The sequence below is a fragment of the Catharus ustulatus genome, chromosome 1, assembly GCF_009819885.2.
Source record: "Catharus ustulatus isolate bCatUst1 chromosome 1, bCatUst1.pri.v2, whole genome shotgun sequence".
Classification (NCBI taxonomy): Eukaryota; Metazoa; Chordata; class Aves; order Passeriformes; family Turdidae; genus Catharus; species Catharus ustulatus.
The window spans coordinates 80,766,526-80,793,883 of record NC_046221.1 but is presented as its reverse complement, the minus strand read 5'-3'; the positions used below and the strand labels follow the sequence as shown (position 1 = coordinate 80,793,883).

Here is a 27,358-nt window from a genome sequence, read left to right as displayed (position 1 = left end):
CCTTTACTTTCTATCCTTTTAAATCAACTGCTAAAATTGTTCATCAGAATTGCACATCAAGTACACAACACTTCCTTTTATTGGAATGAGATGGGAAACAGGAGCTCAAAAGGCCAGTCATTAGGTGCAGTCATAAGCTATAATTTCCTGCTGACAATGTATGTTCAAAGTTACAGCAGGAATGAGCCCAAATTTAATTTAAAGTATCCATTTGACGTTCCTTCTTTCTGCAATTATTCAAAGTCCATCTTTGTTCCAAATAGTACGTTCTGTAATGTCAGGACTCTATACAAAAATGAAACAAAGAACTTAAACCTTTAATGTAACAACAGTTAAAATAAAGACAGAAGTGAAAATATAGAGTGGGCAGAAATGAAAAAGTCATTAAAAAGTGTAAAGACATAAGGGAAAAGGTGAGGAACTGGGAAGACAAGATCTCAGCAGGAATAACAATTGTCCCGTCCTCAGATGCCATGGAGGTTCACAATTACCTACCTGAGTGGTACCTTTTGGGTGTTCAGGGACTCAGCAGGATCTCACATTGAAATAATCAGGCATTATAACATTCTGTCTGGGAATAGCTTACTTATCTAATATTTCTATCAGAAAATAAATAATTGTTGTTTACTCATAAATTGAGTAAATTTCTTCTTGCAAGTCTCTGTAATGTTAAGAGTTGTTTAAACAAAAGTGACACAGTAGAGAAAGAGTATAGAAAAGAAAATAATGGTTTGATTAAAGAGTTATCTATCTGTTTGAATTTAATAACACTGCAGTTTTTAGAATAAGAGAATGAAGTTGGCCTTCAAGATTTGCAAAAGATAAACAACTTTGCCAATTCAGAAAATTAGTTCATATTTTTAAATCTCAATGTTCATAAAACAGTATTTTTCACACAGCTTCCTCATTTTGAATCTGACTTTTGTGGTAACATCACAAAAGCATAGAGAAGAGTAAAGTGTTTCCTTTAGGGTATGTGGATATTACAGAGATGTCATTACAAAAAGTTTTGGTGTCACTGTAAAATCATCATCAATCTATAAGGATTGACTAGACAGACTGACAGGCTAAAGACCTTGTCATACAAATTGACTTGTAGACATTCTTTTTCCAGTTCTCATTTTCCTAATCACAGTGTTTTTGCCAGAATGTTAACAGTCTTCAGAAGACAAAAAGTAATTCTGTATTGATGTGTCTCTAATTACTTTTCAGATGCCATAAACCTACTTAAATATTGACTAATATTTTTCAAAAAACATAAACCTGAATCTAAAAAATGCAGAGTTAGAGGGGCAGATCAAGTACCAAATGACATTAATTCATGAGTTTTAATGAATCCATCAAAGTCCTGAACAAAAAATTTGCAAGCTTCCCTTTAATTCAAGAGTGTTTTAATGAAACCACTCATCTTTCACCTGGTATAAAATATGAATGCTAAATATGCAAGCATTTATGGTTTTGGATCTCTCCAAAGTTAAGAAAAAAAAGTAATATCCTGCTTTTAAAAGCAAAATTATAGCTGTATGTTGCAAAAAGTATGTGCTCACAAGTCCCAAAACTTGTAACAAATCCATTTAAATTAATCATGTGCATGGAGACACTCTTGAGTTTTGCTCTGCAGGGGAGTCACAACAGTCATTAAAATATATTAAATTCCACAATAAATACAGTAAGTGCTCATTATAATATAATGAGTAAATGATCACACAATGGTCCTATGGAGGAAACTCACTGCATTTCATGTTATACCTCTTTTTCATAAAAAAAATACAATCCTAACAAACATAAATGGGGACGTCTCCTGTCTCAGTTCAGAACTAGAAAACTTACAAGTCTGCTGGCATGACACAGCAACACACTACCATAATGTAACAACATAAACCAAACAGTAGCACAGTAGGCATTAATAGCTTTAGGAAATCAGTCATCACCTGACCGATATAGTCTGAAAGAGCTCAAGTTCATTAGCCTTCAAGTCACAATGCAAGGCTACATAGTCAATTGTCTTCCTGCTGGCTTTACTCGAGAGGTATTTATAAACCTCCTGAATAGGTTTTCATCTAGGAGGCTACTTTTAAAAGGTTCTTACAAAAGAACATCCCTCTGGTCATCTTTTCCATTCATCTGCCTCATGGCTAAAGAAAGATTATCAAAATAATGGTTCCTTATTTTTCTTTCCTTGCATCCACCCTGTTGCTCCCCTAAATTCCTCTGCTTTAGATCCAGAACGTGACAAACCCTCCTATAAAATGACATAGCTCTCTAATCCAGCAGAAAATTAACCCAGGAAAAAAAGAATAGTCTTAGGGAAAAGCAGTAACTTGTTGGTTGAATAATTTTGCATACATTCTCCATAAACTCCTTTATGCTCTCTGAGTGTCAATTCTCTGGGAACACATATCCATCTACCAACTCCTTCTTAACAGAGCAAGAGGTCTCCAACATTATGTTTTTCCCTTTTAATTTTAAACATGGTTGGTATTAGAGTGATGCAGTTGTTTGAGGGGGATCTGAGAAATACAAAGGCCTCCTCCAGGAAAATATTGATGTGACACTATCACTCCCCCTAAATCCTCTGAACCTAATGTCCAATTGATAGCATATAAGTTGCATGCAGTGTCATGCACAGAAGCCAATGCATTTATAATTCAGCAGCACGCTGGGGACTGAACCACAGCACTTGGTCAGCTCTGGGGATCCACTCCCTATCTTAAAGCTGTACACAGTCTGCATGCCCATGATGTGCCTGCTTAACACCTGGGAAGAGGTACCAGTTGCTTGAAGGGACTTATGGCAACAGGTCTGCAGCAGGAGCAGTAACTATCTTCCCACTCTGCTGCTGCTTGGGACAATTCTGGTGCACCCACTCTGTTATGCACAGGGAAGGAACTGTACGCCTTGGAGAACTGTCCTGAGAGTATACAAGATGACAAATAAATCCAGTTTAGGAAACACTAGAATCAACTGTTACTGTGAATACTGTGACAGTCTTTACCAAACACTGAAAAAAGCTCAACCAGCTGGAAATGTTGAGTTCCACTTGACAACACATTAGTTTGCTGGTTGTCTTGACATCTTCCAGAACCACTTAGAAGGGTTTGTAGTAAAAAGCTACACAGGATTTCAAAGTGTTTGTTATGAATTCATTGAAAATGAATGAGTACAGGAACAAACATTATACTTTTTCACCAGTTTTCTAGAAGAATTTTCTGAGATGGTTCATAACTTAAAAAAAACCTAAACATACAATGTTTAATGAACCGATTATTTTACACCTTCTGTCCCGCAAATAGAAAAATATTTAAGATGTCTCTAGCCTGAGTAGTCAAGATAATAACTGTGAGCTCAAATTCACTAATATGAATGCAAGAATACATGCTTTAGTGAACAGCAAATATATAGCAAATTTTCTTCATCAGCAAAGTGTGTGGAAATAGCATGTAATAAATGATGCGTAACTTTTTTCTTTATTTTATTACAGTAAGAAAGCTTATTATTTATTGAAAGACCTAATGTAAAACATACAAGAAATAGTGATTGAGGACTGTAATCCAGACATAAATTATTTTCCCAATATTTTGAAATATTGGCAGTTGACATGAGCATAATGGCTAACACGCTACAATGCTCATATGCCCTAGTTTCATTTCACCTCTCCTGAAAGCCAAGAATTTACATTTAAAACAGTCAGCACTTCCCAGGTGATAATACAATACATCAGTGTTAAAAATACCTTTTTACAGTAAAATTAAATCTTTCTCACTATTGAATGAACTAAAGGAGCTAGCTCCCTTTTAGCAACTACTGTTTCCCTCAAATATGCACAAACCCATGCATGCACACTCCAGTACCCTGAAAATTAATAGCAGCATTATTAGCCTGATACCGTGGCTAAGCTATTAATTTTTTCACTAATTATAGGAAGGTTCTCCACTGAAGGAGCACTTTTATTTTACATACAGAACAGGCCTCAAACCTGCCTGAGTATCTCAAATTCTTGTCCTGCAATTATAGAGGTAGTATTCCTCTTTCTATTTTTTAAAATTATTTGTTCCATCAACTGTCACATCATCAACATCAGAACATAACTGAACGCAAGCTTGAGAAATTTCACCCCAATATAAAGTGTCATCTTAAGCCTCCTTCAAACAGCTGCCCAATACATAAATGTTTACAAGTAAAAGACATAACAAGATTATTTTCTCTGGGCAAATATAATTACTGAAAATTAAAGAAACCATAGTCTCTTTAACCACACAATGTTACCAGTAATTTTTATATGCTTTTAGAATACCAAACATTGTAATTTTTAAAGTTAATATTAATTTCTTTGTGTCTTCTCAAAAAACATGTGTTTATACACGTATCATATATGCACCCATAATTGTGCTATAAGAGCTTAATGGCAACACAGTGCATGATGGAGACACTGGAACAGACTGCCCAAGTAAGGTGTCAATGCAGAGCAGGCTGGATTAGATGTTTTTCAAAGGTCCCTTTCAACTCATAACATTTCATGATTCTATTATACACCTGGAAATACCAAAAGGAGTCAACTAAATAAAGAGTTGGTTGTTTTCAACAGAAATACTGCACAGGGAGAAGACGTGTTAGGGAGTATTTGGACCACCTATACTGAAGCATGTAGTTCTATATCACTAGCAGGGAGAGGCAGATTTCTCCAAAGAGTGATTCAAAGCAATTGAAGTACATGAAAATCTTGAAGATATCTGATTTTCAAGTGTCCATTTCATTATCCCCATCTAAGAGAGAACGTGAATGAGGAAATGGCAGTTCCCACTCTCCATCCAACAGACTGTCCTAAGGAAAAGGCTGCTGGTCCTATCACCTCACTCAGTCCATCTGCTAAGTCCAGACAATGTGCCAGATTCCTCTTGTAAAGTAATTTCAGGGTTCAATATTACAGTACACTGTGCAGTACTACAAAGAACAAAAATCTCACAGATCCTCGCTACAGTCCTATGGTAGAAATGCAGCTGGTACCTCAGCCAGCATGGGTATTTTAACACCACACTTCACAAACAGCCTTGAAAATTTGTCCTTGTAAGCACTGGATAAATTATACTGAAACCTAGGTAAGGTGAAATGAGAATGGAATAATTTGTCTGCGACCTAAATATACTCCCTTTTGCAAGAAGATCTCTTTAAAAGAAACAAGCAATTTCACAAGGAGTGGGGAGTAAAATAATGCTTTGTCTTTTCTATGATAACAAACCCAGCTTTAACTCTACTTAGGTTTGAACAAATTCCACAGAAATACAAATTACAATTGCCATCAAGCAAAATTATATTTCTTACAGGCCTCAAGCAACTGCATTTTCATTATATAAGGACTGCAGATGTGCAAATATTACCAAGTTGCTTGTCGGTTACTTAAAAAGCTGCATGACTATGTTATTCTGGTTGTGTTCAATCCACAAAGACATTATTAAAAAAAAACCAACCCCAAAACCAATCCCCGAAACAAAAACTTCCTCCACATAAACACAATCACAAAATGGGAGATCAGCCTTATTCCCTCCTTTCATATCTCAGATTGGTTTACTGGTTTATTTTAAATTCTGTTGATTCCCTTTGTGCATACTAAAATCAGTTTAAAAAAAAAATGTAATGGTAAATTTTTAAAACTGTATTTTAAAACATTTCAGTATTGACTGCTTTCTGATAAAACCTGGTTTTGGAGGACAAAAAAATCTTCTCATGCCAATCTTTGTTCTCCCTTACATGATACATGACTTGTTTAGCCCCCAGTCCAGAAGCTTCCTAAAAATTCCACTTCCATTCTTTGAATTTCCAAATTCCATGTGGGTTCATTTACTGGAAATGAGTAGCAAAATTTTGTGTAACTCAAACCTGAAGGAATAGAGTAATAGAGACAATAACACTTCAGTATTAGATTCTGCAATATTTTTTTTTTAAACAGTATAATGCCATATTCATTCTTCATTCTATAACTATTGTGCAATGTTCAAGTCACACATGAAGTTATAGAGCACTTTAGGGACTTGTCCAAGTCTGCCCATCAAGTAAATGATGAAGTTTAAGCATTTCACCCTGATTTATCACCAGACTATACACATACTATTTAAACTGCAGCTCTTCTGATCATGGAAATTAAGTTTTCCACTATAATTAATGCTAGTGAGATATATGTGATGGATTACATAGACTCTTGTAGGCTATGCTGGGGTTTCCATATGGAGCTTCGAGCTTCTTCTTGTGACCTTTGCAGATGTATTATCTTCCTCTAAGAGAAGATGCAGGGAATCCCTTCTATGAATGCAACTTTATGATGTTCCAGGGGGTTTGCTATGTATTTTGTCCCCTTCCTGCTCTGTCAGTTGCCACCTTTATTTTGCATTGCTTACAAGCAATGAAGCTGTCCCCCATGGTATCATGATGGCTGATTTAGGCCTCTTTGCAGGATAGGTCTGCCAAGGCTAACTAGCTGTTAGTTGTCCAAAAAGGAGCTCATGTTCATCTGCATGGAACAGATGACTCACTGGTATTTAGCTGGTTTTATTCAATCTGATAAGACTGATAATTTTTGCACTAATTGTATTAACAGAAATGCAGCTCTTAACCAGGAGCAGGAGCTATAGTTAACAGAATTTTTCATACCTTTCAAGTTTCATTTATCTGCCAGAGATAAAGGTTGAAATCTTCCATACAACCATATTGAGAACTAGTAATTCAAGTGCTCATGTTTGTAATGTATAGAGCTCACAAGTTAAATGTTTAGGAGTTCAGAGACAAAATTATTGGAAAAAAAAAAAAGAGTCACTTCTAAGTACAGATTATTCCCTGAAGGGTATTATGTAAATTTGACACACCACAGGAATGTCAGTTCTGGTGCAGTATCAACTGTGCCTCTCTGGTGGGCACACATGCACCCTCATACACTAATTTTGGATGTTGAAGACATTTATCCCCAGTTGTTTTATAACTTTGCATATGTTCACCAGAACTACTACCATGAATTAGCACAGCATGCACCAACAAAGTGCCTGAGTAACAGTCTCTGCATTGCAGGACAAAAACACTACATATAATTTTTAATGTAGGTTGTAAAGAACAATACTCTCAAATCAAGTTACTTGAGGAACTAAACTAGACAAAGTATAAAATCTTTGACTGGAATTTTGTCCTAATAGCAGAGTCAACAATCCTAAACTAGAAAGTCTTACAGGATCTTTAGTACCTGCAAGTGGAAGGTATTTCATTTCCGATCTCATCTGTAAATGGTTCAGCCAGCAGCACAGTGCCCCCTAAGTCATGCCTGTGCACTGGATTTGCTCCTATTTAAAGTAAAGTGCTGTCTGACACACTATTTCTCCAGTCAATTTTTAGAAGCAGGTAACAGTGAATGTGTTGATTTGGTTGTTTTCTTGATTTGTTTTGTTTTGTTTTTTTGTTGGATTGTTTGTTTTCTGTTTGATTGACATTTTCTAAACAGAAATGACATGGTTATTTATTGTAGTAATTTAGTAGGATGTTTAGGAACTCTAAATACAAAAGAAAATTACTACATTGTTTCCATAGGTACACATTAAAAAAATAAAAAGAGCCACACCTTAATTTGCATTAGGTAACTATGTCTTCTTCAGAAAAGTATGAAATGAAATGAAATGAAATGAAATGAAATGAAATGAAATGAAATGAAATATTCTCTCAAAGGCAGTGAAGTTGGTTAGGGAAACCTTTTGGCTATTTCTCTAAAGCTTTTCACCTTTACAGTTAGCCAAAATGCCAAACATGTGCCAAACTTTTAAATAAATTTTATATTTGCCCAGAAGATAAACACTTACTATCATTCAGTAGAAAGACAATTTAGCAGAAGGAAGGTTTCAGTGTTTTCAACAACTATGTAAGGCTGACTGCAGTACAGAAGTAAAGATTTCAAAGGAAGGAGCTATGCTTAGTGTCATGGAATGAAAAATACATTTTGTACCTTGAATATAGGCAGTGATTTTATCACCTGTGCTAACTGAAGTCATAATTTTAGCTGTGTTTTTCATTGTATTTCTTCTGATCGTGAAAAACTAATGGGGTATTGATGCACATGAAATGGAATATATCCCAAGCCCTAATCTGAATGATGAACTACATTGAAATACAAGAAATGCTCATACTGCTTTACAGAGATCCAGTCAGAGAAATACATGCAGGTATCTACGTTTGCCACGTTTCATTGGCTTCTGTACCCTGTCCTCCTTGTATCTTGTCACTCATGTACACAAAACAGACTCTCACAGGCATACACAGACACACACACACACAGGACTATGTTGTTTTCAAATATACACATTAGCTAAGTCATCCTAAGTAACTCCTTGCTTGCCTAAACACTCATCTTGAGACCACTGACAGCTCCATCAGTCAAAATGTGGTGTGAACTAAAGGCACATAGTAGTTTTTGTTCATTAGGAAAGGAACTGTTGGGGTGGGTTAGGAGGAAATTAAGAGAGGATTTATTTCTGCCTGTGCATTATTTACAGTGCCCTTTACACAAAGTAAAGTTAGGTGACTGCTTAAGCTTTAACAAGCAGCTAAAGGTAAATCTGCAGGAGGTCTTCTTTTGCTACTATTTCCACCCTCAGTTATCACATATAATGTTACGAACATGAAGGGGGGAACCCAAAACCCTGAAATTGCTATTCAAATAGCAAGCTTAATGTTCTTCTCATATAGTTCAACATGGCATGCAGTTTTATTGTATTAAAAGGCTCACGTATGCAAGTTGAGCTAAAGAATCTGCCTGCCGTCACCATTAAAATGGATCTGCAGATTAAAGATCTGCACATTATCCCCATAAGTTAAGGAGCAGAACTGTAGGTATTACGAACACGGTCACACACAAACACATACACAGAGCGCCGCTACCTTTCTATGCCTGTATTTTGCAGGTCCCTTTGCAACTGCCTCGGATAAGCAAACACGTTTCTACAGCACCACAAGGGTAAGGCTTACGAACCAGCGGCAACTTTAACACAGACAAATTACAGGTTGTGCACCCACTACGACAGCATTACTGCACAAAATATTTTGCGCTACTTAGAAGGCTGTGTTAGCGGCACCGCTGTCCAGAAATATCCATGTTGCCACATATTAAAGTGTCATTTTATTTAAGCCTTACCTTGGCTGACTTGCCCTAACTGGTGACAAGGCACTTTAATTTATAAGAAGCAAATGGGGACTTTTCGCAGTGCTGGCGGCACAGCTGCTCGCCGTCCTCAGAGAGGCACCCGGCCCCGGCTCCGCATCCCTGGGAGCGCCGAGCCGCGCTCCTGCAGCGCCAGCAGCCCGGGAGATTGGCCGCGCCGCCGCCGCCCCCGCCCCGCTCCGCGCCCGCCTCCCTCCCTGCCCGCCCCCGTCCTTCTCCCTCCCCGCCTTGTTTTCCCCCTTCCCAGCACTTCGGGGACGCGACCAGCCTCCTGCGCGCAATGGCAGACCCGGGCTACTCCCGGCTCTCGGGCAGATGCGCCATCCATCCATCCATCCATCCATCCATCCATCCATCCATCCATCCATCCATCCATCCATCCATCCATCCATCCATCCATGCATCCATCCATCCATCCATCCATCCGACCGTCCGTCCGTCCTCCCGTACCGATATAGCCGGCGCGTTCGGGCACAGGGATATCTTTGTCCGGTAACTGCGCGGCGGCAGCGAAACCCTCCTGTTGGTGCGTGAGGTGCAGAAGAAGGACGGCTCCAGGCTGGTGACAGCGAGCCCCTAATTTCGGTGCCGGGAAGGGGGGCCGGGAGCCGGGAGGGCCGGGCTGCCGAGCGGGGCGGGAGTGCACAGAACGGGCGCACCACCGAAAGCGGGCAGTACGGCACTGCTGTGGCAAGCCGGCGATAAATTTTCCTATTTCTGTGCAAAGTCGTCACAGCCTGCTAAGCATTCCACTGCCGGCTCGTTCATCAGCCGTCCACATGGTCCGGCTGTAAGGTTCAGACTGAATGATGCCTCCTTCCAACCCTAGTGGGGCACAGGAGGTGTCACATTAGCGACCCGTTCCCTACCAGATCAGCCCCACTCCTTTACAGATTTCCTGGCCTCTAACACCCCCATGTTCATGTCATTACACCAGTGACTGTAAGTTGGTGGATAATTTGTGCCCTTTCAGGCTTGTCTGGTTCGAGGCAGGCTGGCTGATGCAAAAGTAATTCAAAAATCTGGATCTTGTATAACATCTTTACTCCAAATACACCTTATTCAGAATTAAGATTAATGGCATTCTCCTGATTCAGGGTTTCAGGAATGGGGCAGCCGTGTCAGACTCTGCTTACTCAACTTGCTAAAGCAGCATATTAAAAATGTAATTAACATATAAGTGAAAACCCTGGCACATTCCCTGCTGATGCAAAGGAACCTTGCTTCCAGCCAGCAGGACCTGTACCCTGGAGTGAGCCATGAAACCACAGCGTGCTTGAGTCCCAAAGCTCTGGCAGGAAATGACAGGATGAAAGAAAAGAAAGCCATTGCTTGGGTTTTTTTGGGGTTTTTTGTTTTGTTTTTTTATTTTTATGTATTATGGGTCAGAAGCAGCATCTGAAGTATAAATGATAGGTACCCCATGTACAAATGATCTAGATTTGAAAAGCAGAACTGAAAAGAGTAATTCTACAATTTAACATAACCGGAAGGGAAGTTGTTACACCACATTAGATGGAAAGAACAACACTACTCACTGAGATCACTTGGACTGCTGGATTTTGAGAACTTTTCAAACAAAATTGCTCTGAGCTGCTCAGCAATATGCATTAAAAATGATTTTGCTAGCAGGATAGGGAATTGAAGGCAAGAAGCAGCTAGTCGTTTGAATTTTGGGGAATGTAAGCTCGGAGGGAATGAAATAGAAGCTGTTTCAATTTGCTATTTATACGTCCTCTGGCTTGCAGCTGCAGCACATATGAATCAATGCTTTAATACACAGTCTTCCGAGTGTTCTCTCTCATGCAACTTCTGTTAGGTTGTGCATAACTCCAGATTCAGACAGATCTCATGATCTGGGGGATGGGCTGCTTATATCCAGATGCTTTCGCTATTTTACTGCACTATGGCAGAAGCAAATCTTTAATCTCCTTGCCAGGGAAGTGGTTGTATTAGTAACAGGGAGTAGGGGAAAAGGAGGGAAAAAAGGAGTTTCCTTTCATTCTCTTAAGGTCCAGACAATTTAACTTGAAAACGAATTCATGTCAAACCATCCTCCAAAGATTCCCAGTGCATAAAGTGAAGGGGATAAAATATGAGGGTTACCTTTCAACCTATCTACCCCTGGATGAAATGCTGCTTAAGTGTAACAGCCCAGGGATATGGCTGAAAAGAAAACATTTTATTTTAAGGTCTTTTCTCAGTAATTTCCAGTGAATAAGACAGAATTATGAATATTCACCAGATACTCAGAGCATATGTCATCAAGTCATTTGTTTCTGCAATAAGATGTTTGACAAGCAGAGGGAAGTCTTGATGCTTCAGAAAAGCATTTAGAAGGTAAAAATCTGCAATTCTTTCTTCATCTATGTATATAAAATAAATATGTGCACGTGCATTTGTATTGACATATTTCAGGGACTTCTCACAGCAGGAGTAAAGAATATCTGTTTAAAGAGATTATATCCAGTATTGCAGGCTAATTTGATATACAATGATCAAAGTTTTCTTAAGAATTCAGAATTATTACAAATCAAGGAAAAAGCTGACAGTTTGAAAAAACTAGCCTCAACGAACTCTGACATTTCTTTTAAGCCTACATTTTAAGACTAAATACTGAGATTTGGTGTTAGTGATGTTAGGTCAATCCTTTCATCAATTTGAATGCTAAAAGAATTTGAATTTGTCATGGGAAAATAAATTCTGATGAAAAGAACCTCAAAATGAAGTTACTGTCTGGGACCGCAGCAGTATTCCCAAAGGAATTCCGGGGAAATTTGGACATAACCCTTGAAGTCATTGTATGTATGGGTCTTGTCTTACGGAATTGAGCAAACTTGCACAATTCTAGCAGTATATCAAAATAAGGAACTTTCTCAATCACGTTCAATAAGTTCCCTTCCTAGACTCAAGAGTTTGTGGCAATGATTACAGGGGAAGAAGACAAGAAGTGGCTCTTTTTGTCCCTTCTAACTTGTGGACTTGCTATGTTTAAAAGCAAGACTGAAACGGACATAGACTATTTATGAAGGAAATATATAGCTGTACCAAAAGTAAACTGGTTTCTACAATTTAAAGAAAAAATACTGTTTTGCTCCTCCTGATAATGAGTTAAAGAACATGCTCACAAAATCAGTCTCTCTTTGAGAGTGCTTAATATGCTGAACATGAATTGATTGTCTTGCAGGTAACTGCTAGAGAACTAATCATCTAGCTAATATTCAACCAATTAGAAAAACACTAAGTGGTTCATTAATACATAAAGTAATGAAAATTCCAGGTCATTTATAGATTACAAAGTTCCTGTACACAAAATAGATAGATGAGGAATGGCTAAGATCATATTGGGATAAGGACATTGCCAAGTTTAAGTCCAACTCTTTCTTAAACATGTGTACTCTAATAGCTGCAGCCGAAGAAAATTAGCTCAGTCCCTACCAAGAGCCTCTGCTCACACACTGAGAGCAATTGGACTGGGAATTTTCATGTTCTTGTTCAAAAGCACCAGGCAATAACATAGTAACCCCTACCTCCAGTGGCAACTTCTCAGTCTACAAAAAAATTACAAACTCCTTCTCTTTTTCCTAGATTTGAAAGACTGAAAATGGATTCTACCATTTCCTGCCACAAATTTCACATTCACAAATCTTTATTTTTCTTTTCAGCTGCAGTGCCTAAGAACCAGTCTCAACCATATGTCTGAAAACATATTTGACACTTCCCACCAATATCTGTTTCTTGTCTTAGTAGACAAACATTTTTATTTGCTGAGTTATTAATAATAATAAACATTCTTACAGCTACCTATTTATGTAGAAATTAATTTTCTTTAAAGTGTGTATATGATTTACTAAGAACAGCTCTTTAGAAATGATCATCCAAAAATATGTCAATATGTGGAATTAACACTTAGGCCTAAAGCTTAAAAGCATAATATGTCAAGTTGAATATAAAAATAATGTCTATAGTTTGATGTTGCATCACAATGGTACAAAATTGATTCACCACACTAATACCATTTCCAGAAGACCTAAATGTAGTAAAATATAAAAATGCAAAAATAATTTTGACATCAAATTCATTTACAATATTGTTACATTTCTATCTCTAGATAGCTAACAGAAAATCATACCAAAATATATAATGGTAGTCAAAATTTTCATTTTCTGATACATAAAAGTGGGACAAACATTTTTTAAGTTTTCTAGTAAATGAACTTACAACTGAGCTTCTTCATGTTCCTAATGAAGACTCTCTGGAGGTTTCTCATATCATGCCTCTATATTTTTATTGTAATAAGTGCACAAATATTCAGAAGAAATAGGATTAAGACAATTTATTTTACATATGGTCTCTCTGAATATTCTGTAAGGCATGCATTTCCTCGAGAAAATTTAAATAGTTGATTAGAAAAAGTGAATTTTTAATACAGGTTAGCATATTCTACACTGTATTAATTGCAAAGGGAATGGCACTGCTGATACTTCCTTGGCTCTTTCTACACTAAGCATCACTGGAGTATTTTCTAATAAAACAACAACAGCTGTTCCTAGATATATGATGCCAGTAACAGTTGCCAGTCACAAAAAACTTGTGATAATATAGTCACTTGCCTTTAGTATTCCATGAAACAGCAGGCAAAATATACTGACAGGACTTGGAAGAAAACAACATAATGCCTGGCATTTTGCTACCTGTTACCATAAAAGTCGGAGCTAATCAGTCCCTTTCTGAATGCAGGAAACATAGGGAAAAAAATAAAAAGTATATATATAAAGGGCCACAAAAGAATAGCATGGTGTGTCAATCTTTCAGTCTTTGCATGGAAGCAGACAAGAAAGAAGACTCAACTGAAGGCAGTGAAGTGATTAACTTAGACATTAGTAGATCTTTCTCGTGAAATCTCACAATAACATTTATAATAGGTACCATTCAATCAAGAAACTTGCTTAATTGGGGTGTTTCCTAGGAAACTAATACAATTGTGTAATTGTATATCATGCACTGACCAGTGTAAAATGGGATATGACCTGGTAACTGTACAATGTTCATGTGTAATCGGTGGAATTTTTGTAAATTTAAAACTGTCAATGAAATTATCCTGATGTTTTTGAAAATAATGTAGGCAAAAATAAGCTTTTTTTCATACACAGACTGGAATTAAATCCTCATGGGTCAAGGTTCTCTGAATTGTTACAAGTAGTTAATCAGATATTCTGCATAAAACATCAGATGCAAATATATTCTGTTTCAAATTATTAACATTATATTTGGTGGAGTTTGGCTCTTACAGGTAGTAGTGAGATAGAACCTTCTTTCCCACTGTAACAAGAGTTTTAATAAATTTTTGCTTAGAGGTAGGAAAATGCTAACAAGAAAAGGCTCCTGGGACAATATTAAGACAGATTTTCATAATATCATCCAAAAGGACCTTATTTCTGGGGCTTATTATGTATTTTTTCTCTTTACTAAAATAAAGAAATTGCTTCTCTTAGACTCAGCATTCAGTAGGCTAACGGCAGAGGAAAGGGGAAATATAAAATGTTACAAGATGATGATGCAACTTCTACTGAAGCTGGAATATCCTTTCCGTTGAAACCATAATTCTGAACCATGCTGAAGATATGTGAAGGGAAAATTGTGTCATTGTTTATATAGAATTTTCACTGAAATGTAGCAGTCTTTCTGTACTGTATACTATACTCCCTGTACTATAGATGTATGTTTTTCCAGTTTTTCTTTTTTTAGCACTTCTTCCAATACCAATATGTTTATAGATGTTGTTTTGCTCCTTCCAAACACCTACATGACCAACAACATATTTAAATATAGCAACATATGCTTATAGCTTCATGCTCTGTCAGTGGGCACCACTGAGAGGAGTCTGGTTTCCTCTTCCTTACCTCCCCTACTCCATCAGATACTTTTACATTTTGGTATGACCTCCCCAGAACCTTCTTGTGTCCTGGCCAAACAGCTCCAGCTCTCTGCTTCAACTTCAGGTGGATGTTCTGATCCATGAATTAGGTACATGACTGTTTGCTGCACTGTCTCTAATGCATGCTCATCTATTGGGTACTGGGGGAGGTAAGAATGGGACTCAGCACTCCAGATGGGTCTCACCAGGCAATGGACAGCTTCCCTTAAGCTTCTGGTAATGCTCTTGTGATGCAGCCCAGTATTCTGCTGGCCTTCTTTGTCACAAGGGGAAAAATTTGCACTATATTTTAGTAGTCATGTTTTGTAATTATATCAAGCACTAATATAAGACCAAAGCTGAATTTTGAAATTTGCTGAGCTTTGTAGTAGAGTTCCTATAATTTGTGGGCAACAGTTTTTAGTACAGGGCTGTACAGTCAATTAATGTCTAATCCCAATGGTTTTCTTAACCGGATTAATCTTATTTCCAATTAGAGTAGGAAAAAGGATACATCTGTGTTGCTGAAAGAGGAAGAAACTTAGGCGAAGTGAAACAAAGGATAAACTTCTTTGTCACTTCCAAATTCTGAAAGCCTAGATTGACAGCATTTTTATTTAGAAGTGTCAAATGAGAAAGCAATGTTAAAAGCCCCATAATGCTGTCCGTAGCGGCACCCTTCAGCACTGTATCTGATGATGGGTCTCCCCCATAAGGGCTAATGTGTAGGCACAGCATCCTTCCTACTCTGCAGTGCCTAGCCTTATATGTCTATACCCCTGCAGTGTGCTTAGCGCAAGTGGTAGATCATAAGATTTTATTGAAGGTATAAAAGTTCCAGTGGTGATAAGTCTCTGGTATCACCAAGGTAAAAGCCCCTCCCTGCTGCCCCTCTGTTTCATTCCTCTAACCAGGCAATAAGACAACTGAAGAAATGGAAATGAGAGTCAAGAAAAAAGTTGATTCTTGCTCTCTTTATTTTTATGTAATGAAATACTGCAGTTCCATAAGCCAACTAGATCCTTCCATGTAGGTAATGTCATGGCTGCCAGTTAATTAATAAAACCACCATCTACTACACTGCTTCTTAGCATGTGCTTTTGTTTTGCTATTTGCTTATTTGTGCCCACTGTAATTAGTTAGAATTAAGAAAAATCAAGTTTATGACTAATATGATCTGTTTAATAGGCCAAATAAGCAACAAGAAAAACCTCATGTTAGATGGTGACAAACAATGAAGCAGAGAAATATGTTTGTTCTGTTCCCCAAGCACAAACACAACACAGAGATTCCCTGACTAATAAATTTACTTTCATTTTAATTAAAACAGAACATTTAGTTACATTTCCTCTGTTCTGTCAAAGAATTAAATAGATAAATGGCTAGCAGGAGAAAAAATGACAACATTTTCTTTAGTGCTCCAACTGCACTCATAACTGATTACTACCCATCTGTTCACTAAAGGTGTAGGAAAGGCACATCATATAAAGCTTTATTCCCTTAAAAAGCTTGCTAAAATATTTTGAGTTTGATCCCATATCTTCCAAAATGAAAAAAAACTTTTTGAAAAGTAGAATTTGTCTGTTCTGTTTCGGTATAACATTAGATAGATAAGCTGTTATTGTTTTAGTCTTCTGATTCTTTCTACCATTAAAGCAAAACCAACTTACTACCAAAAGCTCCTGGAGAGTGGCTCCCCTTGAGGAAATGATTGCAATGGCAATTCTATGGATTCTATCCAAGAAGGAACAGTTAAGTAAACAGTCACATGCAAGACAAGATAACAGACTCCACTCTCTTTCTCTGGTAGTAAGCCTAAAACCCAAGGTTTAATTGATGCGTCTAATCCAGGAAGGTTCTAATTTTGCTTAAAGAAAGTGCAGAACTGAATTACCAGCCACTTCCCTTGGTATTTTTATTTTCTATTGGTTAATGGCTCCTGTATTTGGTAACTCAATTTACTGGCTTTCAGGAGTCTTGAAGAAAATATGTTCCATCTACCAATAAAATGCCTCATTTTTTTCAGTCATTTTAGAGGTGTGTGGGTAAATGGAAGAAATACAAAATGGGACAGGATACATCCAGCAGTGTTAAGTGGAGTTAATGTCATCATTCGGGAGATACTCCCTGCTACAGAATAACTGGAAGGTTTGAGCTGGAAGAGACCTTTAAAGGCCATCTACTTTAAAAGCCCCTGCCATGGGCAGGCACACCTTCTGCTAGATCATCTTCCTCAAAGCACCATCCAAGATGGACTTGAACACTCCCACCGTAAGCATCCACAACTTCTCTGAAGAACCTATGCCAGTGACAGTGTCTCACCACTCTCCCAGTGAAGAATAAATCCAATCTAAATCTACCTCCTTTTATCTTAAATACATTATCCCTTGTCTTAGAACTACATGCTTTTGTCATAACTTGTAAGTGTCTTTACATACTGGAAGATTGCAGTAAATGTCTCTAAAGACTCCTGCTGGCTGAATGACCCCCAACTCTCGCAGCCTGTCTTCACAGGTGAGGTGCTTCAGCCCTTTGATCACCTCCTCTGGCCTCACTCCAACAGGCCCATGTCCTTACTATGTTGGCATCCCCAGAGCTGGACTCAGTATTCATGGCAAGATCTCACAAGGGCAGAGTAGAAGAATCACCTTCCTAAACCTACTTGTCATGTTTCCTTTGATGCAGTTCAGGATACAGTTGTCTCTCTGGGCTGCAAGTGTACATTGCTATCTATTAAGCAAACAGAGAAATTCTTTAGCAACTGAAAAGTGGTAAATCATGTCCATCTTCCAAAAATAGTAAGAAGGAATATCCACAGAACCACAAGGCTGGTCAACCTTACTTACATAATTTATGCAGCAAGTCATCCCCAAGAAACCTTTCAGGGCAGCAGCCTGACTTGGATTATCAACTATGGATTCACCAAGAGAAAATCTTTCCTGACCAACCTGTAGTCTCTGATGAAATAACTGGATGTAGAGAGCAGGCCAAATACCTTCCACTTCCATCGACCTGAGTAAAGCTTTTCGACTCATTCTCTCCCAGTATCACCATAGTCATACTAAAGACTTTATTGGTTGGATGGAAGAACATAAGGTAGTGAAAGTCTGGCTGGACTGCAAGACTCTCAGAATCGCATATATTAAGAGTTTATTATAGGTCTAAACACTATTTATCATATTTACCAACAATATGAAAAATAGGACAGTATGCAAGTTGACAGATGAAACTGCCTTGGAGGTTTCTTTGAAACTTCAAAACTAAGCTAGATATCTTAAAAAACAGACCAGTACTTCCTTTTTCCTTTCCTAGGGTGACAATAGTGAAAGTATTTTGCGAGTTAGTCACCTGTAATAGCTTTGCATGCCAGTCATCCAATGAATCAGCCAGTCTCATATCTCACATGGTAAGAAATTCTATTCTCAGTTGGTTGTGCTAAAGACCAAAAAGTCAAATTCTTAGATTTATAGGATCTGCAATGAGAAAAAAAAAAAACAAACAAGAATTGCAGAAATTGTCTTCTATTACTAAAAGGGCTGGACTTACCTATATGGATGCAAATAACAGACTATGCAGTAAGAAAAACTACTGGTTTTACAATATTCATTTTTAGTGCAGCAGAAAAGCATGATCTAAACCCACAATACTATTCAAAATTATGATTGATAAAGAAGAGTTAACCAGTTGTTTAATATTTTTAAGAGAAAAATATTTAACAAGATTTTCAAAGCTAAAAGTTTATTTACTCTCTAGTCCTTTTTAATATAGGGCTATAAATCCTTTCTAATTCTTCTAAATGATTCAGTAGAAGAGGAGCTTCATTGTTCTCAAAAAAAAAAACCCCTCAGTATACACTATGCATAAATTTATGAAAATAACATTTCACTCACTGTATTTTAACACAGTATATGGACTACTGTATGTTATGTTTTAAGCTTATACTAGGTAATATTATTTTCATTTAATATTAATTTGATTTTGACCTTACATGCTACATTGCACCACATCTAAAAATATTTTTATCATTGGCATTTAATAGAATCAGTCCATCACCATAACCTAAATGAATAGGCAAATATCGATCTCCAGCACTCTTTTTTTTTGTCCCAATGCAATATCAGTATTAATAAACAGATATTATTAAATTCTAACACAGACATTATTAAATTTAATGTTTTATTTCCTTGTCCAAGACCTAAGTCCTTTAATATGCCTTTTAATTAATAATGTATTTTTCATTTATTTGTTTCTGTTGTAGTGTGTTTTTTTAAGCCTGTCTACTGTAAAAAGGTTCATAAATATCACCAAAGCTGGAAGATAAACCACTCTTTATCTAATGTAAGCTATTAAAATGCTTCTGTTAATTTTATGGAAACCTAAGTTCAAAAGGCATATTACAGAACATGCATTTTCAAAACTGTTTAGGGGACAGCTCAGACTTTTCTGCCTGGAAAGTGTATATTTTCTCTGAAGTCCTCATATAACTAAGGGGAAAGAAGAAGGATGATCCAGAAGCAGAAACACTGCTTGAGAGCATCTGCAACCTCTCAAGGTTGTCCAAAACCTTTTCCAAGCCCAGAGGGGGAAGCCAGATGAGGTACGAAGTGCATCAGCCATCTGCACTGATGTGATCCCCAGGGGAGCTGCACACCTGAGGGCAGCAAGGCATGCAACAATCACGCAAACTGCTGGCACTTCATGCATTACCCCAACCACCACAAGCTAACCCAGGAGCAGATACACAAGGGAAAGATGGTTGAATATCTTTAGCCTATGTCAGAGCCTGATACTTGCAAGACAAGAATTGATACATTGAAATTTTCTTCTACTTTTTTTTCTCTCTTTTTTAAACTGGTCACACTTCTATTTCCCATGAGTAGGGTTAGTTCCTCATTTTTTACAATGGAAACAAACCTCTTAAAAACCTCTTGCTGAGTTAGATTTACTCTGTGAGTTCAGCAGTAGAATAGGATAGGGAAACACGCAGCCCTTAGCATCTTTAAAGGGTGAGCTAGCACTGGGGATAGTTCTGGAACAGAGAACACATCAGAAGGCAAAATCATCTGGCTTTCAGACCAGCAAAAGCCAGATCCAGAACTGATAGATATAATAACTTTAAACTGCTGATAGCAGGGAGAAGCATTCATATAAGTGGATGAAATAAAAAAGTCTACAGTCAACTTTAAAAGCCTTGGTAGTTCCTTTACAAGAGTTAGGAAAAGGGAATTTGAATTTTTTTTTTTTTTCAAAAAAATATCAGTTTTTTTTTTTTCACTGCACTCTTCCCTCAAACAAAACCAGTGATGTATATCACAAAAAATTTTTAGATAAAACCAAACCCTAGTGCCTGATCCAGATAACTACTTTATTATTAAAGCTACCATCATTCAAGCATTTAAAAAGTCTTAAATGCAACTAAAGCAAAGAAATAACTTTGTCATAATCACACATAGACGGGGAAATCAGCAAATAAAAACCCCCACTGAATAGTTTTTTTTAAATTGCTTGTTTTTCAACAAAAATCACAGTAATACCTGAAAACCAGGTTTTCTTCCTTGCTGTACTTAAGACAAATCTTATTTGTATTCTGCAATGGAAAGAAAAACAATCATCTGTATACTGAAATTGGTTCTGGTTTTGAATGTCTTACATGTGATATGGTTTATCAAAATAGGATCCCATGTCTTCACTGCTGATGCGATCTTGTGAGTTTTCAGTAATAGTTTCATCAAATAAACCTAACTATGACAAGAATGAGCAAGAAGTGATGTTCATTGATGCATAATATGCCAAAATTTAGGACTGTTAAATTGATGACTCATGTCAGTCTACTGTGACTAAAAAATGTTAATTGACTTGTAAAATAGATACTATTTCATAATGTCAAGGAAATGCCAAAACCCAGTCATGACTGATTATTTTTAGAAATTCAAATAATATCAGTGGCTCAAAGATACCACCATTTTTGTGCTCATTGAAGTTTGCTGCCATGCAATCCTTAGGTAAACCCAAAACATTTCCTGAAAGACCTTTCTGGCGTACCTTAAAGTAGATAAAGTGTCTTCATAACATGCTGCAGATATCAATATGCTTTAAGCACTAGTCTGTCTTTTCAACTAGCACATTTTATTGAAGACTAGCATGTTGAACTGATGTTTTGAGCGAGAGGCTCTAGGGACAAAATGAACAAAATGCTCTTCATTCACAATCTTTTAAAGAACAAAACTGGAATTATTACAGAGATTACACTCCTGGCTTGCCTGATAAGTTGGATGTAACTGCCAGTATAATGAAGTTTAGTCAGTGTCCATGATGACATCCTCAAAATTGAAGACACTCTTCTCCTTGTTTCATAGCTAGCTGATGAAAGCTGCACTATCATCAACAATAAACTTTTGCTTTGTCCTATTGAGATAGTCTCCAGAAAAATACTGAAATCAGTTTATTTCTTTCCTCTGATTAAAGAAGCAGACAAAACAGACAGAAAATTATGAAATTCTTATTTATATAGTACCTTTAGCTTATGACTCTGCTTCTTTTGCCCTTTTCCACCTTTTGGTTTCTCAGAGTATCAGAATGTGGGGAAATGGCTGGGGTAAAATCAGAGAAAAGTGAGAAATTATATTCACACTCTAACAGGAGTTATAACAGTACAGAAATTTTAGGGTGAAATGCGGTTGCATCCCTGGATGGGATGCAATCATCATGCCTGATTTCCCACCACAAGACCTGCTAAGGGAAATGAAATGGAGGGTGGAGTAGAGTGGAAACCCTGCAGCCAGGATTTGATAAAATCCTTGCAAGGAAGGGACCTCAGTGGTACCTTGTAGCTGATAATCCCAATAACAGTTGTGAATCAAGGGAGATAAAAGATGTCTTGCTGTTGAACCAGCAACCATGGTGAGATCACAGATATCATACTGATGAACACCTCCATCCCAAAGCTATCCATCTCCAAGGTTACCACTACCCCTCACAGAAAAGCATTTTAAAATTTATTGACTATATCTTATAATTTTACATCAATCAGTGACAAACATAGGTACTACTGGAGTTACTCCAACTCCACCTAGGCATAAAGAAATAGTATAAAATTAAGATAGGAAAAATTTAGGGAAGACTCCATTGTAATTTTTGGAATCAGTCGATGAGCTGAACCTGTCTTCCCCATAGGGACTCATATCAGGTAAGAACCATACTCTTATGCATGCTGAATTATTATCTCAAGGCAGTTTGTGTTAGGGATTACAGCTTGTCAGTGTATTGCTTTGAATACATTTTTTCAGTCAGATACTATCACTGACAATCCATGAATCTTAACCTGTCATAATCTTATTAATAAAGAGTGTTCTGTAAACTGTTAGTGTGAGTCCTTCACGGTTACTGGCAGTCACTGTCTGCAGGTAATGTACTCAGATAAAGATGTGGAGACCTGGGAGGGGTCCCAGGGGACCCTGACCAAGCCAGTCCAATCCCTCTCTGATCCAGAAGACTGTTCAGTGAAGGGTCCCCATAAGTGGATGCTGACAGACTGGTTGGGCACAGGATCTCAGCTTTCTTGGGCTGCTGACTGTCTTTATCAACACCGAAGGTTTGAGGAAATCCCTTTTCACATGACACTATCTTTGATGTCTCCTGTACTCCGTTGCTTAATAGCAAATGCGAGCTTGATTATCAATTTTTTCAATGGAACACATGGTCATTATTTTTATCACTTTGTAGAATTTTTTATTTTCTTTCTTTGCATTCCAGTGACTTCAGTGCTACCCTACGCAGCAAAACGCATACACTGGTTCTTTATACAATTTTATTTTTTGTCATCATTACACTAGATTAGCCCCTGGATTCTTAAAAGGTTTGTATGCATGGCCTACTTGTTTTAGAGTGAGTAGCTTCCATGATTGCAATGACTTTCCATGTGCTTGCAGGATGTCTGTAATACCATAGCACACTTTTAGAACATTTATATACAGTGATTTCACAAATACAAGCCACACCAATTTGACTAAGATTTTGCTCTCAAACCGGAAATGCGGCCAATATACAGAAGCAGCTAATATGTGAATAATTTTCTGACATTTCCACCCCCAGAAGTGGAAACCGACGTGCCGAGTCGAGCAACTTGCTAGTAAAAACCGGCATTTCGCGATTGTTACAAACCGTTACTTTGTTGCACCCGGGTGGAGCTGGCTGCCTTCAGGCAAGGGGGCGGGGAGAGAGGCGGGAGAGGTCTCTCCTTCCTTCCTCTGCCGCAGCCCGGGGGAGAGACGGGGGGGGCCCTGTGCTGCCATCCCCGCGGCCTGGGGGGAAGGCAGGGGTTACGTGCTGCCATCCCCGCGGCCTGGGGGAAGGCAGGGGCTACGTGCTGCCATCCCCACAGCCCGTGGGGTAAGCGGGGGGCTCCTGCCCCTGCCCGGTGCGGCAGGAGCAGGCAGGCTCCGTCCTGGCCCGCCGCCACCATGGCAGGGGCGGGGAAACTCCGTCCCCGCCCGCCACGGCAGGAGCAGGAGCGGGGAAACTCCGTCCTCGCCCGCCACGGCAGGAGCAGGCAGGCTCCGTCCCGGCCCACCGCCGCAGTGGCAGGAGCGGGGAAACTCTGTCCCCGCCTGCCGCCGCCGCCACGGGCGCGGGAAAGCTCCGTCCCCGCCCGCCACGGCAGGAGCAGGCAGGCTCCGTCCCGGCCCGCCACCGCCGTGGCAGGAGCGGGGAAACTCTGTCCCCGCCCGCCGCCGCTGCCGTGGGAGCGGGGGGTGCTCCGTCACTGCCTGCCACTGCAGGGCAGCGCCGGGCCGGGGTGACCGAGTCCAGTGGCAGCGGCGGCTGGCCCCCAGTGGTCCCGCCGAGCGGCAGCACCGGGCTGGGCTACCTGGCCCTGTCAGCAGCCCCTAGTGGGCTGAGCCTGCACAGCCTTAGTTGAGCCAGTAAAGCCCGCCCTACCGCGGCTCTGTTACTAATTGGCAACTTTGTTGCACGCGGGTTCTCGCTGCGAACGACAGAGCGGCTTATATTCAGGTGCAGCTTATTTATGGACAAAAACCGAAATATTTGCCAACACCCATAGATGCGGCTTATACTCAGTGCGGCTTGTATTCGTGAATTTACTGTAGTTTAGATTTTACAAATGTTATCACAAACTTCGCATATCACTATTTCTTAATTAGTTAAAAGATTTTTTTCATATTTAGCAGGAATCACTCGTGAGAAAACAAGAGTTTTTGTTGGAATCTGTGTATTTCCTACAGTGCTAAAAGAAAAATCTCCAGCAACAAACTGGGGATCATTTTGTAGTGAACACTAGAGGTACACTCAAAATAATTTATGTTAAATATTTTACAAACTCAAGATCAAGTCCAGTATATTATTACACTGAGGAACCCCATAGTACATTCAATTCACTATTAACTTCACTGAATCTACAATAAGTGAGAGTTTGACAGGTCTTTACATCTCAACCAAGATTTAAATCATCTACTTTGAACTGAGTCAACATGATTAATTGCAGAAAGAACTCATTAGTGGGACCTCTTAAAAATACAGAGATTAATGGAATGGGAATTGAGAATTAAATTCTGCTACTGTTAACAAATTTCACTGTTGTTTCCACGCACCATTTGCAAATTTACATTATAGTTGATGTCCATCTAGCAGTTGGATCGCTATAGAAAGATAGAAATGTGTCAGCAGATTAAAGACAGACAAAATAACACTTATATCTTCAGCATACTAATTAGAGTAAAGTAGTCCTACTGTGGGGATTTATTTTCCGTATGTGAAAAGTATTATAGTGTTCTACATGGTCTAGGAGTAAACAATTGTCAGACAATGTAGCTCTACCAGGATGTGTGTGTATACATCTGACTCTTCAAATCACAAAAAAAGATACTTGGGGACCATACCATGATAAAATGAAGATATGGAGATGCGCTCACGAAAGTGACTCACTGAAATTATTCAAGATAACTTCTCTCTATATCTGTCAAAGAATCTTATGCAATATAAAATATTTAGAGTATTTTTCATATTTTGTGTCTTATTTCTAGGGTTGGAACAGAGATATATTTGTATTTTATTCCTTTGAAAAAATATCCCATTCAATTCCCTAACCTTTCTTATACTGGTTAATTTTGAAAGAAATAGTAAAACCTCATTTTTAAGTTTTTTTGTTCCAACACTTGCCGGAATTTCAGTGAACTTCGTATGCCCTTAGTATTAGAATTTAATCTTTATCTTTCAGTACTGATGTTTTTAAGATGTTAAACAAAGTTAGGTTCAGAGCTTTCAGGTATTATTTTTATTCATGTTATATCCTCTTTGCCTATTCTTAATGTCAATGTAAAATTATTTTATTTTTTTCCTAAATCACTATTTTTTCCTTCTTTCCTGTTTGCATTTTTCCCTTTGTTCTCTGTATAGGAAGTGCAAACTTGAAAATATTTACAGTAATTTCACGAATACAAGCCGCACCAATTTGACCAAAATTTTGGTGGAAACCCGCAAGTGCGGCCAATATTCCGGGGCGGCTAATACATTAACAAAATTCTAAAAGCTGCCAACACGGAAGTGAGAGCCCGCGGCAGCCCCAAGCCAAGCTGGAGCCCGGCCGGCCCCGGCAGAGGTGGGAAAGCCTGGTAGAGGCGGGGCCAGCAGTGTGGGGGGCGGGCGGCAGAGCCTGAGCCAGAAGGGCGGGGCAGGGGGAAGGCAGAGCCCGGGCCAGCAGGGCGGGGGAGCCCGGGAGAACTGGGGCTAGCAGTGCAGGGGAGCATGGCAGAAGCAGGAAGGCCAGCGGGTGGGGCTGCCTGGCAGCGGGGGAAGCCCAGCAGAATCAGGGCCAGCAGCGTGGGGGAGCCCGGCGGTGCGGGGGCCTGCAGTGCCGGCCAGGGCGAGGAAACGCGGCGGTGGTGCAGACGGGAGGGGGCGGCCGGCGAGCCCGGCGGCGGCGGCGGCAGCCCGGCGGCGGGGCTAGCGAACACGGCGCGGCGCGGCCGGCGAGCCCGGCGGCGGGGCTAGCAAACGCGGCGCAGCGCGGCCGGCAAGCCCGGCGGCGGGGCTAGCGAACGCGGCGCGGCCGGCGAGCCCGGCGGCGGGGCTAGCGAACGCGGCGCGGCCGGCGAGCCCGGTGGCGGGGCTAGGGAACGCGGCGCGCTGCGGCCGGCGAGCCCGGCGGCGGGGCTAGGGAACGCGGCGTGCCGCGGCCGGCGAGCCCGGCGGCGGGGCTAGGGAACGCGGCGCGGCCGGCGAGCCCGGCGGCGGGGCTAGGGAACGCGGCGCGGGGCGGCCGGCGAGCCCGGCGGCGGGGCTAACGAACGCGGCGCGGCCGGCGAGCCCGGCGGCGGGGCTAGCGAACGCGGCAGCGGGGTGGTGCTGACGGGAGAGGGGGGCCAGCGAGCCCGGCGGCGGCGGCAGCACCACCCGGCCAGCCCCGCCGAGCCGTGGCGCTGAGCTGGGCCACCCGGCCCCGTCGGCAACCATGAGCAGGCCGAGCCTTCCTGGCCCCGCCCCGAGCCAGTAAAGCCTGCTATGCCGCGATCCTGTTACTAATTGGCCAATTTGTGAAAGCTGCGCACGGATTCTCGCGACGAACGAAAGTGCGGCTAATATTCGGGGTGCGGCTTATCTATTGACAAAGACAGCAACATTGTCGAGGCACCGGGGGTGCGGCTTATAATCCGTGCGGCTTGTATTCGTGAAACTACTGTACTCTTTTTTTTCTTTTTTTTTTTTTTTTCCTGTGGATGTACTTACATTTACTCTCACATATTAAAATTGACATTACTTCTTGCATACATTTGTATTACTGGCACTTTTTTAACCTTTTTTTTTTTTTTTTTTTGGGCTGCGTAAGGTTGCTACAGCATTATGTTATTCCTTGAAGAGACTAAGAGGTCTTTTAGCCATAAAAGTTGTGTTGGAATAAAATTAATATTTTGGACTCCTTACCTATGCTCTTCCTTTTCAAAGGAATGGGTAGATTAAAAAGTTAAAAGAAAAAGGTTCTATCCCTTTTCTCTCTTTGTAATTGCTGCTTCAAACAATTGTTGCTGAACACCAAGATTCTTTAAAGTTGGCTGTACTGAAGAGGAGGAGAATATGATTGACAGCTTTAATCCCCAAACACAATGGCCCATTCTGTTGCCAAAGTACAGCAAGTTCTTTGTGGTCTGTGCAGAGCTTTCTTGAGAATTGATGGGGACCATAAAGTGAGCTACTGCTTTCATTACATTGCACTTCAAATGCAAGATGTATTTCTTCAGCTGCAT

At 39.8% G+C, this 27,358-nt stretch overlaps 1 protein-coding gene and 1 long non-coding RNA gene across 7 annotated transcripts in view; one reads left to right on the top strand and one right to left on the bottom strand.

The window, feature by feature from the left end:
• The window catches only part of LOC116997646, a 346,453-nt gene that overhangs the window by 65,125 nt on the left and 253,970 nt on the right, over positions 1-27,358 (bottom strand). For 2 of the 6 annotated variants that reach the window (XR_004418219.1, XR_004418220.1), the window contains exon 4: positions 18,450-18,574. The exons of the other annotated variants lie outside the window; for them this stretch is intronic. This is a non-coding gene — a long non-coding RNA (uncharacterized LOC116997646). The remainder of the gene's footprint in view (positions 1-18,449; positions 18,575-27,358) is intronic. 6 annotated transcript variants of the gene reach the window in all.
• The window catches only part of LOC116997641 (guanine nucleotide exchange factor subunit RIC1-like), a 161,897-nt gene continuing 143,967 nt past the window's right edge, over positions 9,429-27,358 (top strand). The window contains exon 1 of the mRNA XM_033062650.1: positions 9,429-9,710. Within this exon, the coding sequence (XP_032918541.1) occupies positions 9,500-9,710 (211 nt within the window). The 5' untranslated portion in view covers positions 9,429-9,499. The remainder of the gene's footprint in view (positions 9,711-27,358) is intronic.